General features: G+C 41.0%; 1 protein-coding gene across 6 annotated transcripts in view; it reads left to right on the top strand.

The window, feature by feature from the left end:
- St18 (ST18 C2H2C-type zinc finger transcription factor) overlaps nucleotides 1–15,102 on the top strand; it is a 311,874-nt gene that overhangs the window by 252,125 nt on the left and 44,647 nt on the right. For all 6 annotated transcript variants that reach the window (XM_087185715.1, XM_004837518.4, XM_087185713.1 and 3 more), the window contains 5 exons: nucleotides 3,021–3,155; nucleotides 4,764–4,854; nucleotides 5,893–5,997; nucleotides 7,867–8,060; nucleotides 10,248–10,459. In XM_087185715.1, the coding sequence (XP_087041841.1) occupies nucleotides 3,021–3,155; nucleotides 4,764–4,854; nucleotides 5,893–5,997; nucleotides 7,867–8,060; nucleotides 10,248–10,459 (737 nt within the window). The remainder of the gene's footprint in view (nucleotides 1–3,020; nucleotides 3,156–4,763; nucleotides 4,855–5,892; nucleotides 5,998–7,866; nucleotides 8,061–10,247; nucleotides 10,460–15,102) is intronic.

The following is a 15,102-nucleotide window of genomic DNA, read 5'->3' on the forward strand; positions in this document are numbered from 1 at the left end:
TTCCTCTGACCTTGGCATGTAGACTTCAGCCCGACTCACTTCTCAAAACAAGGCAATTGTGGGGCTAACTTCTGCACTCTGCTTTGGGCATAATCCGCATTACAGTCCTCTGCAAACACTCACCTCTACTGATTGCCATCTTCTCCTAAATAACTTCCTGACATTGTGTTCATCTTAGGCATTTGACTCTGCTGAACACTAGGATTTTTTTCCCTAGAAATACTAGGAATTGAACACAGGGCTTCCACATGCCAAGCAAATGCTGGACCACTGAGCTACATTTTTACCTCTATTTTGACACAGGGCCTCACTAAGTTATCCAGCCTGGCCTTGAACTTGCAATCCTCCTACCCCAGCCCCCGTCCCCTGCCAAGTGCCTGGAGAAGACCCATATTCCAAAATATCATTTTACTCGTGCCTTCAGATAAGTCAGCAATTCTATAAAACATTTGCTTATGCTATTGCTATTAAGCCTTTAGAGGCTCCAGGTCCCAGTATACGTAGAATCACCATGCAATTTGTTTCCCAACCTGTGACACTTTTCAAGTAAAGAGAAGTAATATGAACAATGCCACAAGTATATCAGGTGTGAGTGAGAACAGGCCCAGGCAAACTAGGATGTAACATCACCAGAGTAGGTCAGCCTCATTGTGGAACTCAGAACAAAGAAAATAAAAGAAGAGACAGACTACAGAGTGGCCGTGAGCTCCCGCTCTGGCTTCTTATCATGCAAACAGGTTCTGCCCTCCAGAGCATTTCATCTGCATCTTTGTTTTGCCCAGCCAAGGAGAGACTTGCAAACAAAGGTGCACGGTGGACTGTCAGTGGCCCACCTGGGCAGGTGCCAGCCCGCGTTATCTCCGACACCCTCTCTGGCTTCCCACAGACAAACACTGTGGCAAAGAGGGGAAACGCTCCGCGCCAAGCCTGTCAATGCAGTTTAGAAATGTGGCCTCACCTGGACAAGATCCAAGAGAAGAAGGGCCTAAAATACACATTATTGCTCTCCTCCCTGCAAGCAGCAGTCTGTGACAGGGCAGCCCTCTCAGTTCACTTTAATCAAACTTCAAGGATTTTGTCTAATGGGCTACAGATTTCATGTGCCCGAATCAACTTGAAATTTGCCACTATGCTTAGATTAAGTAAGACAAGCACGCACAGAGTCCTACAACATCACAAACTCTTTTTTTTTTTCTTTTTTTTTTTTTTTTTGGTACCAGGGGTTGAACTTGGGTCCTTAGCTTGCGAGGCAGGCAGTGGAACCACTGAGCTAAATCCCCGGCCCTACATCACAAACTCTTGCTATGCCTTTCTGTCTCTTACAAAAGAGAGAAAGTAGTCTGGACATCAATCACGGTGTTAACACAAGCACCTGCCGGTGGACATATCTCCATCTTTGGCTATTGGCTGCTCACTCACAACTCACTGCTTTCTGTCTCCTGACCCTTCCTGGACCAGTAGTATTACATACTGCGATTTGAAGGATCCTTGGTTCCTCCTCCATTTGCTGAAACTATGCCCCCATATAATTGCATTACATACAGCCTGCTGTGCCCCATCTGTCCATGACTATGTGTAATCCAACAACTGGGATGACATGGTATCAGGTCTGCCCTCACAGTATGCCTGAAGACTCTCGCATCCTGCCATAATGTCCTGCTCTGGGTGACCAGCTTGGAACAGGAGTATGTGGGAGCTGCACATCCTTATATGGCAGGACCCTTCCAGGGATTGTGTCGCCAGCAGTTTCTTGGGCAGGACCATGTGGGTTATTTATTTTCACTCTCAGCATCAAAGTGTGCTCATCAGTCCTGTTGCTTTGAGTTCTGAGATTTCTGTAGCCTTCCTGGATTCCACTTTGTTCCCTTCTCAGAGGGCTCACATACTCCTTCTGTTCTCCTTCTAAACCCCTGGATGCCAAGGGACAGAATTCCCCATGGTTAATATCATCCCAAGCATGAGCTAGGAAACAATTTTGGCTAAAAGGCTAAGTGCATTTCTGTTTTATCTACCATCTCAGTCACAAATATATATATGTGTAACTAAGACCTTACCTGTGTTAGCTCTAAACTTATCAGTATTCCTGTTTCGTGTGCACTTATGTTATGCTCTTATATGACCCTTGTTCTAACCAAAAAATTAAAACTCTTGAGCCTGCCTTCAGCGCTCTCTCTCCAGCTTCCTTCCCCATGGCAGCCAGGACAAGATGAGCTCCTAGGTGGTGCACCTGTGAGCCCCAACAGCCCAGGTTCTCAGCAGCCCTCTCCACTGCCTTTCTTCTCTATACTGTCCTTTTCTGAAAGCCCTTGCTTCCCACATCTTCTTGTTACTGCCTCAGTTTTCAGTTTCCGCAGCCAGTGAAATCCAGAGCTTCTGCCCCATGATCCTAAGTGGCAGCTCCCTGGGGCTTGGGAAACTTGGGACTTAAAAGCCCTTGGTTAAGCAGAACACAGCCCCTGCCCTGACTCATTCTGGAAGCAAGCTCTGCTTATGAGTGAGCGGCAAGTGAACTTAGGCCATCCGCTGCCAGGGGCTCAGAGAGACAAGGCCAGAGGAGCCTTTCTCAGATATGGTAGTGTTTTGTTTTGTGATTTTGAATCTGGCTTTTTCTAGACTTTCAGTAGAAGATGATTGAGGTTTAAATAAATTCTTTCTTCTTTGTCACTTTTCTTTTACTTTCTTTCTTTTTCCTTTTTAGAAAGCTGTTCACCCTCAGGCGTAGGGGTGATTTTTGTCATAATGAGGCTTTAACTAGAGTAGGTGACGTGACAATTTAAAACCATCTCTGTTTTAACAGTCCCTTGCCCTGTGTCAGGCTTTGCTTAGGAAATCAAGAAAAGTGAAAACATGTTTTATGTTTCCACAGGTCTTAGTTGAGGGTCTTATGTAAGACAATGTGAGAAGAATGTTTATAACGGTAAATTGAATAAAGTGAGAATGTCACCCTGCAAGGCCACTCTATTGAATAGGCAGGAAAAGAAAAATAACCACATGAATTTCTCGATTTAATTTCCCTGTAGATTCACCGAGGCCTGAAAAGAGAGAAACCAAGTGCCCCATCCCTGGGTGTGATGGCACCGGGCACGTGACGGGGCTCTACCCCCACCACCGCAGCCTTTCGGGGTGCCCTCACAAAGTGCGGGTTCCCCTGGAGAGTGAGTACTGCTCAACCCTGAACATGGCGGCATCTTCTCATGAGCACCAGAACATCACAACATCAGCCTCCTTATTTTCCCATTTAGAATTAGGAATAGAAACAAATTTTTCTCTGTGTGTGTCAGGCAATTTCCCTGTAGTTGTGTGTTTTTAAATGAAGCAAATGAATAGAAAATGTGAGGGTGAAAAGCCCAACAGATCAAAAAACGATATCCAATGAAAATACAGTTTTTCCCACAGTCCTTAAGAGAAGGGGTCTCCTCATACCACAAGGGTGCATCGGGGAGGCCTAGGGTCACCCAGGAGGAAGGGGCTGGAGGAGCTGTGAGCAGAAACCTTTAGTGTGGCTTCTGCATAAAAGAACAAGCGAGGCCGGGCAAGCAGTCTGAGGGTCACCTGTCTGGCTTAGCAGGCCTTGGGAACTGGGTGGTCTCTAGCTGGCTCGTCCTCGGCCCTGGGGTGATTACGGAAGGGGCAGTGACCCAGAGTGTGAGAGTTTAAGGAGAGGGTAGTGGACTGTGGGCTCTGGAGGGGTTGCTCAGCATTTTCAGGATGTTAGTGGATGGTGCACCACAGGAACTGGCTTAGTCTAGGAGGGGCAGCCTCTACTCCCCAGATGCCAAAGCACCGGAACACAGAACTAACACGTGGCTATTGCTCTGTGTGACTGCACAGTACTCCCTCAGCCTGAGATCTGGGCTCTAGAAGCGCAAGACCGGACTGGGTCTCAGTGTAGCCCTGAGGTCACCAGTGTCCGCCTCGCCCCCCCTCGCTGTGGGTGTATGCACTCTATGGTGTCCTCTCGGGTCATCCTGTTGGAGTTGAGGGTCCTTAGCAAGTGCAACCATGACCCACCTCCCCAGCACAGCCCTGCTGTAAACCAGGATTCTGGAAGTGGAAGAAAGGGGTTAGGAAGAAGGGCTGCCTTCCAGGCTAAGTAGAGCATTGATACATTTCAGACTTTTTGAATATATTTATTGAGCCCTCTTCAACCACAAACTAGCAGAAGTGGAGACACCTCGGCCCTCTACCTTTTCAGTATCAAGATTTGGCAAATCACTAAATCTAACTAATTTAATCTATGCTCCTGTGCTCCTAAAGTAGCAGGTCCTTGGACTGATTCTCTGAAAGTTCCTACAGGCATGCTCTTGGCAGTAACCACAGCCAATGGAGAGTCGATGGACAAGGAACCAAAATAGCATCACTTAGGAGATAAAAGAGACTACACACAGTGATGGGAAAGAGATGGAAAGGGCTACTCGACAAATGATGTTCTCCATCCATTCCCCCCAGGAAAAGCATAAGAACAGGAAAGAAAGGTGAAAAACTTATAGTCTAGGTGAAATATATGCAGAATAGTCTTATTAAGTCTAGGGTTAAATGTAACATGGAGCTCAGGACAATTAAAATGTGAATGAGCTTGCTGGATTTAATTTCTGAAATTCTTGTGTGCACTATTGTTTTTCAATCTAAATCTGTCTGGGGAGGAAGTGTGATGGATTATGTAACAAAAGTCATTTCAATGCAAAAGTGAGAAGTAAATTTGTTGGCATGCTATGCATTTATGGTAAATTATTCTTCCCTTCAATGTGATATTTTGTGCTTAGTTCTTGCCATGCATGAAAATGTGCTCAAGTGTCCCACCCCAGGATGCACAGGACGGGGACATGTGAACAGCAACCGCAACACTCACAGGAGGTAATTCTGATGATTTGCTAATCATTTTACATTTTAAAAAGTAAGAGAAACTTTCTCCCAATCAAATGTGTGTAATAAGGATCACCACACCCCTATCAAATACATTACCACTAGAAATACATAAGAAATATTTTCAACCTGTGAAGAGTAAAAAGCAAAAAGGAAAATTACTTCATTATTTCCTTTCCTAGAAATTTTTGTATTTGCAGCCATTTCAGATGAAGAAAAATGTTATACTTGAAGATACTGAGGTTCTATGTCTATACAGGCAGATGAATAGAGTATGTTCTTTTCCTACTCCAGAATCTCACCATTGCAGTTTTGGCAGTGAAAAGAGTTTCTTATGGATTATCTTTAATGCCAACAGGCGTTAAAAAGGTATCCTGAGGGCTTCAGTATTCAGTGGTTTTAAGTGTAAACTTGGTGTCAAGGTGACATCATTGCATTGAGATTACATCTAAAATAAAGCACATATATGTGCACTTATATACAAACATATGTATATAGAAAGATTTTGGTGAAAAGTTGATTGTTTCATGTGCACATTTTATGTCTCATATGGATTATGTTCTTCTAAGGTACTATTTTACTTATAAGCATATTGCCAAAAAACTTAATATTCCACATTTCCACTTTAAAATAAGATATTAAATTCAATCTTCAATATTGTGCTGAAGAGCCTAAGATAAATAATGGAGTTACCATGCTAACTTCTATAATTGGACAAATGGTATTTGGAATGAGCACATTCTCCTCGATATATTGTTTCAAAATCCTTTAGTTGCTTTTTCCTTGCATAATATTTTTATCTTTAACAATGAGTTCATCACCTTTCACCTCTGAGGTGGAGATAGAGGGCAAGCATTGACCTTGCAGTTTGTACAAACCTTTGGGGTCTTTCAGTATGAGAATTGTGCTAAGTGAACTATGACTATGACTTAACATTTAATGTGTGCCAAATACACTGCAAAGCATGTGCCAAAGCCAATTATATTTTCATTTTAATTCACATCCTCCTGCTTTTCTTTTTTGAAACAGTCTTTCTGGTTGTCCAATCGCTGCAGCTGAAAAATTGGCAATGTCCCAGGATAAAAATCAGCCTGATTCTTCCCAAACTGGGCAGTGTCCTGACCAGGCCCACAGGTATGAACTCCTAGGAGGGTCCAGCTGGTCTGTTCACGTCATGCTCTTACCCAGTTGGGCTGCTCATCCTCTCTGTCACTTCCCTGCGACCTGACCTTCACTCTCAGCCACCAGTGGATCCACACGGGCAACCCACAGGAAAGGCTGGTTTATGAACGATACTTCCTTTACATGAGCTATGAGACATCCCAGAAGCTTAACATGAAACTCCTCTCTTTCCAAAGGTAACATGAAATGGGTGACTCTGTGAGGAATAAAGCATGCAATATTGTATGCTAATTAAAATTCGAAGTCATTAATGTAACACACACCACAATTCAGAGAGTCTCCCTTTATGAATGACTTTATCTTCTCTGCCTGCAGAAAATACCATCATAAACCACTCATATCCATTACATATTCATCCTTTAGTTCCACATATAAATGTACTTTCTTTAATACAACTATTGATTCCATGACAGCTGCTAGTAAAATATCTCTCATTGGTCCTGTAGCTACTAAGTTCTTCATGGGAGATCTTATATCTAAATAATAAAGTATGTATGTTAATATTTAATGTGATGGTATATTCTACAAATATATTCTGTTTTACAAAGTTCATATATGTAGGAAAAGTGACTTCAGGGTTTAAAAGATGATTAGATGACTGTTGTTTAAAAGTGCTGAAGTATAAAACTTGCTTTTAGGCATTTCAGTGTTTTCTGGATAGGCTTCCCTTAATATTTTGCTTCCATAGATTTAATTGAGAGTCAAAATTAGCATTCAGGTCACATGAGTAAAAAACATATGTCAAATGAAGATCCTGAATTAGAAATCATAAATAGAAGTCATAATTAGAAATCTTAAAATGGAATTCATGGTTAATATCACTATATCCTCTAATTTCTCCCTAAGATTACTTATCAAATATAGAAATAACATTGTTTCATATTGCATATGTCTTAAAATATTTTGCCTTTTTAGATTAGAATATTTATGTAATTTTAGGGATATAAAACAAGATATATATATAATCCCTCAAATTTTTCAGTAGCAGCTAAAATCTTTTACCTATCCAAAATAATTACTAAAGCTGACATTCTGATGCGTTAGGCACAGTTTTTTGGAAGGTAGAGGGAAAAATTACTTTTTATTTCACTAAATTCTGAAAGATTGGACCATAGCAAAAAAAATTTTATTTGGCTAGAGCTGATGGCACACATTTAGGATGCTCTTTTTTAATCCAAATACAATAATTCTACAGGAATACCTAACTCACATTTATTGTGGAGGGGAATAATTATATTGAAAAATGCAACAAATATTATAATAATTTGATTCACATTAGAATGATGGCAATTTAATAGATTAAAATATTGAAATGCTATTAAAATACTACTTAAATCAGCAAAAAACATTCAGCCTGAAGGTGGGATAAAATGGAAAAAAGCCTAAGAAGTTTGCAATTCAGGAATCAAATCTTCTGATATCTGCGCTGCCCCCATTATGCATTAAGCACAGTTGTGACTACTCATTGCTCCTCTGATCAATATTTCTAATAAGTAGAATGTGGATACCTTGTCAGTACCTTAACTCATACTTACTGATAGTGACATCTGCGTGAGAACAGAAGATTCCATATTCCTATTTTACCAGTGCCCGTTTGGGACACAGAACTCAGCAGTTTCGTCACCAGGGAGACCCCAAGCTTGTCTTACTCTGGGTGCAGAGCGCTGTGCTCTTTCTGTGTGTGGCCACATCTCTGTTACTGCGGTGTGTCTGTTTGTCGCAACAGGCAGGGGTACTTCTCTCTGCTGCAAACCCTGACACTAATACACTCACCACCAATTTCACTGTATTTCTTTTGAACTACCTCTCCTATCTCTCTAGGACAAGCTTGGTGAAGCAAATTGAATTCAATTTCCGATCACAAGCCATCACCTCTCCCAGAGCCACAGTGTCAAAAGAACAAGAGAAGTTCGGAAAAGTTCCCTTTGATTATGCCAGTTTTGATGCCCAAGTTTTTGGTAAACGTCCCCTTGTACAAACAGGGCAAGGTCGAAAAACACCACCATTCCCTGAATGTAAGCTTCAAATTCAAATTCTAACTTGTTACCCAAAAGCACGTCTTATGTATGTTGCTTATAGATGACAAGAGACAATATATATCGAGTAGTGAAGTAAAAAGGGAAAACAAGAAGTGGATCAGTGTTACTGATTTTATACTGAAGTTATACTGAATATAGTGAAATAATAAATGGATTATTCAACTAATATAGTGTCATATTTTAATCTAAATACAATAATTGTAAAGATACCGGATTGGAATTCATATATTAAAAATGTGATAGCTATTACAATTACTTTTATTCATGTTGCAGTTATAGAAATTTAATAGAAATGTTGAAATACTATTTATAATATTACTTAAATCAACAAAAGGTGTTTTGGGGAGAGGATGAAAAGTATAAGAAATGCAATTCATGAATCAAGATTTCCTTGAAAAAAATATATGTGGAGGTTGAAAAGTTTACTTATAAATTTAAGAATTAATATAGAAATATGTAAAGTGGATTAATGCTCTTTAATTATGATATATCCATATAGAAGAAAACATAACAAGGATGGCATAATCTGTAAAATTTAGGGTTTTTAGATACACATTCCTTTGAGTTGTTTAGAGTCCTTAAATATTCTAGTGAAAAGGTGAGAAAGTAAGTGCTATGGAAGAAACCCAGGAAACGATTCTTGCATTGGGTAACTTAACTTCCATGGAGAAAGAAGCTAAATGATTACAACTTGGAGCCCTCCATAGACGATTTTTTAATTAATGCTGCAACCCTATGGAATCCCAATCTTACCAGGCTGAGTACTCTTATGAATACGCTTCATCATGTCATGTTGATCCACACTGTCAGAGAACTAGAAGGCTGCATAAAACTCAGCAATGGGCTGGGGCTATAGGTATAGCTCAGTGGTACAATGCCTGCCTTGCATGACCAAAATCCTGGTTCAATCCCCAGCACTATGGGGGGGGGATAATATCTACTAAACAGACTTGAAGGAATTTTCCTATCAATAAGCAGTACATTATTTTCCAAAAGGTATTTTATTCTCACCAAAAATATGTACCATCCAACATACATGACCACTGGCAACCTGTTAGACTCAGAAAAAATTATATGCACATAACGTTTTGTATTTATTTATTTATTTATACAGTCACACATATATACACACTCTACAGACATATAAATATCTTAACTCAGGTAAAGCTAGTTAATAACAACATTCTGTACACCCATATAGTATGGATATTGATTTTATACACTGCAAAACATTTGATGAATCTTCATGTTCTTATAGGAATAACATTTGCTGATATTTTATATTTTGTTTTAGGAAAAATAATCAAATATTTAAAATAAATAATAATGCAAAACAAAGAGCTAAATGCTTTTATATCAGGCCACATTAAATCGTGGGTGTTTCTCCCATAACCTTGAGTGATGCTTATAAACACCCCACAGCGAAGAGAAATATGTGTAATTCCCTCTCTCAGCGATGCCTGGGTAACCCATAACAGAAACATAAAACGGAAACTCAGCCTTGATAACTAAATTGCCTTTCTGTTCACCTTGAGAACATTTCTTCTCTGTCCTTTGCTTATCTCACTCTCCCCGAATATGCAAAATGCCAGCTCATTAAAGTCTCCACCATCTATTTAGTTTCATCTATTTGGATGAAAAACAACTTCTACTAGTTTAAGTACAGGACAAACCTGCATATCAAATAACAATATAATTTCACGTCTAAGTATAAATTGTTGTTCAGAGAACAAATATTGGAGGGATACAATGTTTTCTGTACTAGAAGTACGAGTCCTACACAGTTTTTACAAGTGCATGCCTCAAGCTCTCTGTAGTCCCTGATAGGTTTTACTCATGTGTTTTTATCTGCAATTTTTTGCCACAAATGTTGCCAGTGCACCTGTGCCATAACATTAGTTATGGAGTTTTTGTCCTAAGAAGTGTAAATACAAAAAAAATAAGAGAATAGGCATTCTGTCCTAGCAATCATATCTTTAGATCTGTGAACCTTGGTTAAAACCCGTCTGAATAACCTTCATTTAATATACCAATGGTTAATGGCTCCTGCTTTAATTTACTCTTCCCATATTTGGTGCAAGAAGTTATATCCTTAAAAAAACAAATCTATCTAATGACTAAAAGCACGTATGTGCAATTGCTAATCAAATCTCTCTTCAACAGCAAAGCCTTTTTCAAATCCAGTGAAATTTCCTAATCGACTGCCTAGTGCAGGCGCCCACACACAGAGCCCGAGCAGTGCCAGCTCTTATAGCTACGGTCAATGTAGTGAAGACACCCACATAGCAGCAGCTGCTGCCATCCTGAACCTTTCCACCCGCTGCAGGGAAGCCGCAGACACCCTCTCCAACAAACCACAGAGTCTGCATGCCAAGGTAGGCCAGTCCAAGAAGCCGGAGGGTGGGCCAGCGACTGAACCGTGAGAATAAACTGCCTTTCATGTTCCTACCCACATTCACCAGGCCTCGGCGCCCGCACCCAGAGCTGTCCCCGCCCTTCTTAGGAAGAGGAGGGTTGGCAGGGATGCACTCAGTGGGTTCAAAGGAGAAAGCATGCATTTCTTGGTCAGTCCCTCCACTGGAAATAAGTATCCCGAAGTTTGAGGAAAAGGGAGCTATGGAGACTAGTTGGGAGAATTTACAGATTTCCAAGCTATTTTTTGTTATGGGGAGTTTGATAAACAAGAAAAGAAAATTTCTGTTAAAATAAATCTCAATCGTGAATGGATGCTTTTTTCTATCTGCAAACCAAAGATGATAAGCAGTATTTGATTAAACAGGACTGCTAAAACGTTTGCAAAATTGACGCATGAAATTTTAGTATTGTACACGTGACTGTTATTTAACATAAGATGGTCTAGGTTGCAGAGTATTCTTAGAAGACGTGTTGTAAAACCCAGGCACATTAAATCAACCGATGATTCAGGAAAGTTTGAGGACTTAGAGCTTCAAATCCAAAATCAAATTCTGTGCTCATTACAACAACACTACATTTCTGAACTGCATAAAATTAATCACGTTTTCCCAATAGCCTCTCCTTTCCAACTGTGAGAAATCCATATCTGTGTTCATGGTGACCTGATGAACACACACAAAGACCCTCCATATCTTGCTTTCGACAGTGAGGGACTTGTCGTGCTAGAGCCCATTGACCCCAGAGAAGGTGATAGAGCTTGACCATTTCCTCAGGCAGGAGCCAATGACTCCTATTTACTCAAAGGGCTTTACTTAAAAGAAATTATTTCCCTACTTATATGGCTAAAGCCAGCTGAAATAAAGTGCCCAGACTTATTTGATAAAAGATTTTACCTTTGCATTAAGTGGGAGATTCCCTGAGCTAAACATGAACCCTGAAACCCAGGCAATTAAAACCCTGCTCTTTTTCCCCTTTAAGCAAAGCCTGTCCCCTGTGTGGTCAGCTGCCGGCCTGTACCTTGCCAGGCCTTCAGGAGAGCAGGTACACAGTGCCACTGAGCATTTGACAGAAGAATCAGAATTAGCTTCTGGACAAAGCTGAGCCAAATAAACCCCAGGAAGAGTTGGTGGCCAAAAACCACTCAAAAACGATTTTTAAACAAGTAAGAGTCTTAAACAAAGAAACACATATCCTTGAAAATATAAAGAAAATACCACACTATCTGAATTCAAGGGAATCCTAGTTACAAATTGTTGGAGAATTTTAAAATGTAACTTTATTCTAGGGCCGGGGATTTAGCTCAGTGGTTTCGCCACCTGCCTCGCAAACGCAAGGACCCGAGTTAGATCCCCGGTACCAAAAAAAATGTAACTTTATTCTTAAATTCCTGTTTTAAATCTGAGTGAATTTTTCCTTTTATAAAGAAGTAGTCTACTAGGCATCTAGATGTAGAAATATTAAAATATCTTCCAGGGTAGGTCTTTATTACTTCATGGTTTAGGCTGTCATATGAGAATAAGAATACCAATATTGTAATTATTAAAATTAAAGCTCTCAAGTAATGCTGCTAAGATAAATGCTTTCCATCTCATGTAGATGTCTTTCTGCTCTTCAGGTTCTTTTGCTCACCTTAACATGGTCCATATCCCATTAAAATTGTGGATGTCAAACAATGTAACAAAGATGACTAAAATTTGAAGAAATTTTCTCCTTATCAGTATTTTTTAAAACATGTTTTTGATTATAAACATGTTTTGATTTGTTTAATTAGCACATTTCAGAAATTCAAACCGTGTATTTCTAGTGTATATGCCCCACTCCTGGTACTGAGGTGGCTGTGCAGGGAGCGTGCTTGCCTAGGGTAAGGGACCCCCACGCAGGAGGCAGCCTCCTGCAGAAGCCAGACCACCCGGGAGTGATGAGCATGGAAAAGACAGAGAGTCCACAGGCAGACTTTTCAAAGGAGCTGCTTATGCCAGGAGTTTAAAAAGCCACTTTCCTATGAAAATTATCTCCTATGACATAGCGATTGTTAGAATAAGTATGGCACTGTACTGTCGCTTTGGAATCCTTCCCGGTGCTCTCAGACACGAACACAACCCCACACAGCTGTAACAGTTTGTAGGATTCTGTCCTGATTGAATCTTATTTTCTAAATATAGGAGAATCTCCCAAATCTCTGAAATAAACGAACAAAAAATGTTTGTTTTGTCAAAAGTGAGAAAAGCCAAGGTAACTCACCCTGAAAGTCAGCCTCTGAGCAAACAGAGCCCTTTGTGGGCCTTTTGGGTTGTCCATGTTGCCCTCTGCACCTTTTCCTTGATGTAGGCTCGAGAGTAAACCGCCTTTTCCTCCACGTTGAACCCTGGCCTGAGTCTCTTTCCACTAGAGTAGAGATTGTCCCTGTGGCAGATTGTTGGTGTGTTTATTTCTGATAGCCCAGATCCATACACATCTTGAGTTTCTTATTCAGAATAAGAGTGTAGGAATATATACTTTTTACGTTACACTATAGTTCTGTGGCTAAGCACTCTCCCTCACTCCCTCCCTTCCCCTCCTTCCTCTCTCTTTAATTTGGCACCTAGAAAGCACTGAGCTACAGCTCCAGTCCTTTTTGAGACAGGGTCTCTCTAAACTGCCCAGGCCTCAAATTTGTGATCCTTCTGTCTCCCTCGCTGGTAGCTGGGTTCACAAGCACACACTCATGCAGAGGATTTTTGATGTGTTAGAGAGACATCCTGGTAAACGGACTCACAGTAGGTACCAACTAAAAGCTCTGTAAGTGCTGGACTGGTGCAGCCACAGGGTAGATTCACTCTCAGACTGTGCTTTCAAGGAGTTTAAGGACAGTCAGGATGAAGGCAGTGATCCTCTGGGAACTGTGCCTGCCTTATTTCAGGTGGAGGGCTGGGTTAGAAGTGAGGCAGGTTACTCCCAGGGCAGGACAGATAGCTTTAGGGTGACTTATGTCAGAACTTGGATGATGGCAGATTTCTCACTTATCCTTTGGTCTCATCTAGTCTTTTATACGACAATCATGTCTTCAGTTGCTCAGAGCACCCAAGAGAAAAATGAATTAAAGATCATCCTGAGCCACGTGTGGTGGCACATGCCTGTAATCTTACCTACTCCGAGAGTGAGACGGAAGGCTTGTGAAATGGAGGCCAGCCTGGGCAACTTAGCAAGACCATCTCAGAATAAAATAATAATAATAATTACACTGTCACATCCTTTGTAAAATCAAGTCAAAGCCCACTACCCTCAAAACTGACTTCATGGGTACCTGTTGGGATAAAAACAGACTTTTTTTCATGCTGTCTTCAAGCACACAACTGACTCCAAGTTTAATGGGAGATTTAAATTAGTCGTTTCCAAGAGCACTACTCTAATGAAGATCATGGGAGCAGAGGTTGGTTTTAGAGGGACAAGAAAACTTTTGAGATCCTACACAACCTAAAATTAATGAAGGGCAACATGGGTAGCCTGTATTTTTCTTTCCTTTTCTTAGCCCTCTGCACCAAGACTCTTTGCCCCCCGGGCCCTCCCTAGCACTGAAGGCTCTCAGGGTAGTGCACATTGTCACCCGTTCATGCGTCTGGCACCCACCAAGCACGGGTGCCCAGTTGTGCTCTGTGTGCAGTATATCAGTGTTTGTCTGACTTTGCTAGTCGGTCCCCAGACCAGAGCCCTTCACATCCTAAAAGTGAAAGACTTGAAAGCAAATTATGTACTTATTAAATACCACCTGGCCTGTGCATAACACATTGGCTTGCATGGTTTTAAGTATCTCTTTAAAGAATCAAGTCAGGAAAAAATAATTAATGGGTATCATAAAGATTAAAGGTAATATCATCTGCAGTATCAGCTCTCTTTTGATTCCAGTACTTTCGCTGGTTCTAAGATGTACATAATGTTCGCCATTTTAAATTTGAATTAATATGAGTTGTGAAACATAAATGTGCCACAGATCCAAACGCCTCCCTTTTCATCAGGCTCCTATGACTCGGGACAGGAGCGTGGCCCGTGGTATAAATGAGCAGAGCGACCTCCTAGGTTATTCAGGGGCTTCCTCCAGGGCCCCCAGGAGCCTGGGCCCGCCGAAGTCATACATGCTCCCCATTTTTCTTCCTCCCTCCCACCCCGATCAGCAGAGGTAGGAACACACTTCCCAGTCTGTCTTTATCCTCATCGCTGCTGCTTGCCAAGCATTCTGTTGTTTGTTTTGGTGTTTTCCCCACCTGTTTAGACAAAATGACATATGCACAGTGTGCCTTAAAAGAAAACAAAAAATTGACACTTGCTTGAAATGTTTAAAGTTCAAAGTCTGTTTTGTGCTTGAACAAGGCCTGGAAACAACATGATGTCACAGCACCATTCTTGCTGCCTCTTATCAGGAATAGCCTGGTAGCCCTCGGGATGGTTAGAACCCCAAAGCAGTTTTTTCTGTAACTTTAACATCAGGACAGATTGTACCATATTTTTAGTTTGATGCGATAATGGTGTTGAGTCACGAGTTATTGATTGCATAGCATGGGCGAACTACATGCTTAATAACTGGCTCTTTAACCTTGTATGCAGTGGCTCAGGTCTCTTTTGGTATTCA

Source organism: Heterocephalus glaber, unplaced genomic scaffold (genome assembly GCF_053883595.1).
Source record: "Heterocephalus glaber isolate CG9 unplaced genomic scaffold, H.glaber_assembly_v1.0 deba00000281, whole genome shotgun sequence".
Taxonomy (NCBI): Eukaryota; Metazoa; Chordata; class Mammalia; order Rodentia; family Bathyergidae; genus Heterocephalus; species Heterocephalus glaber.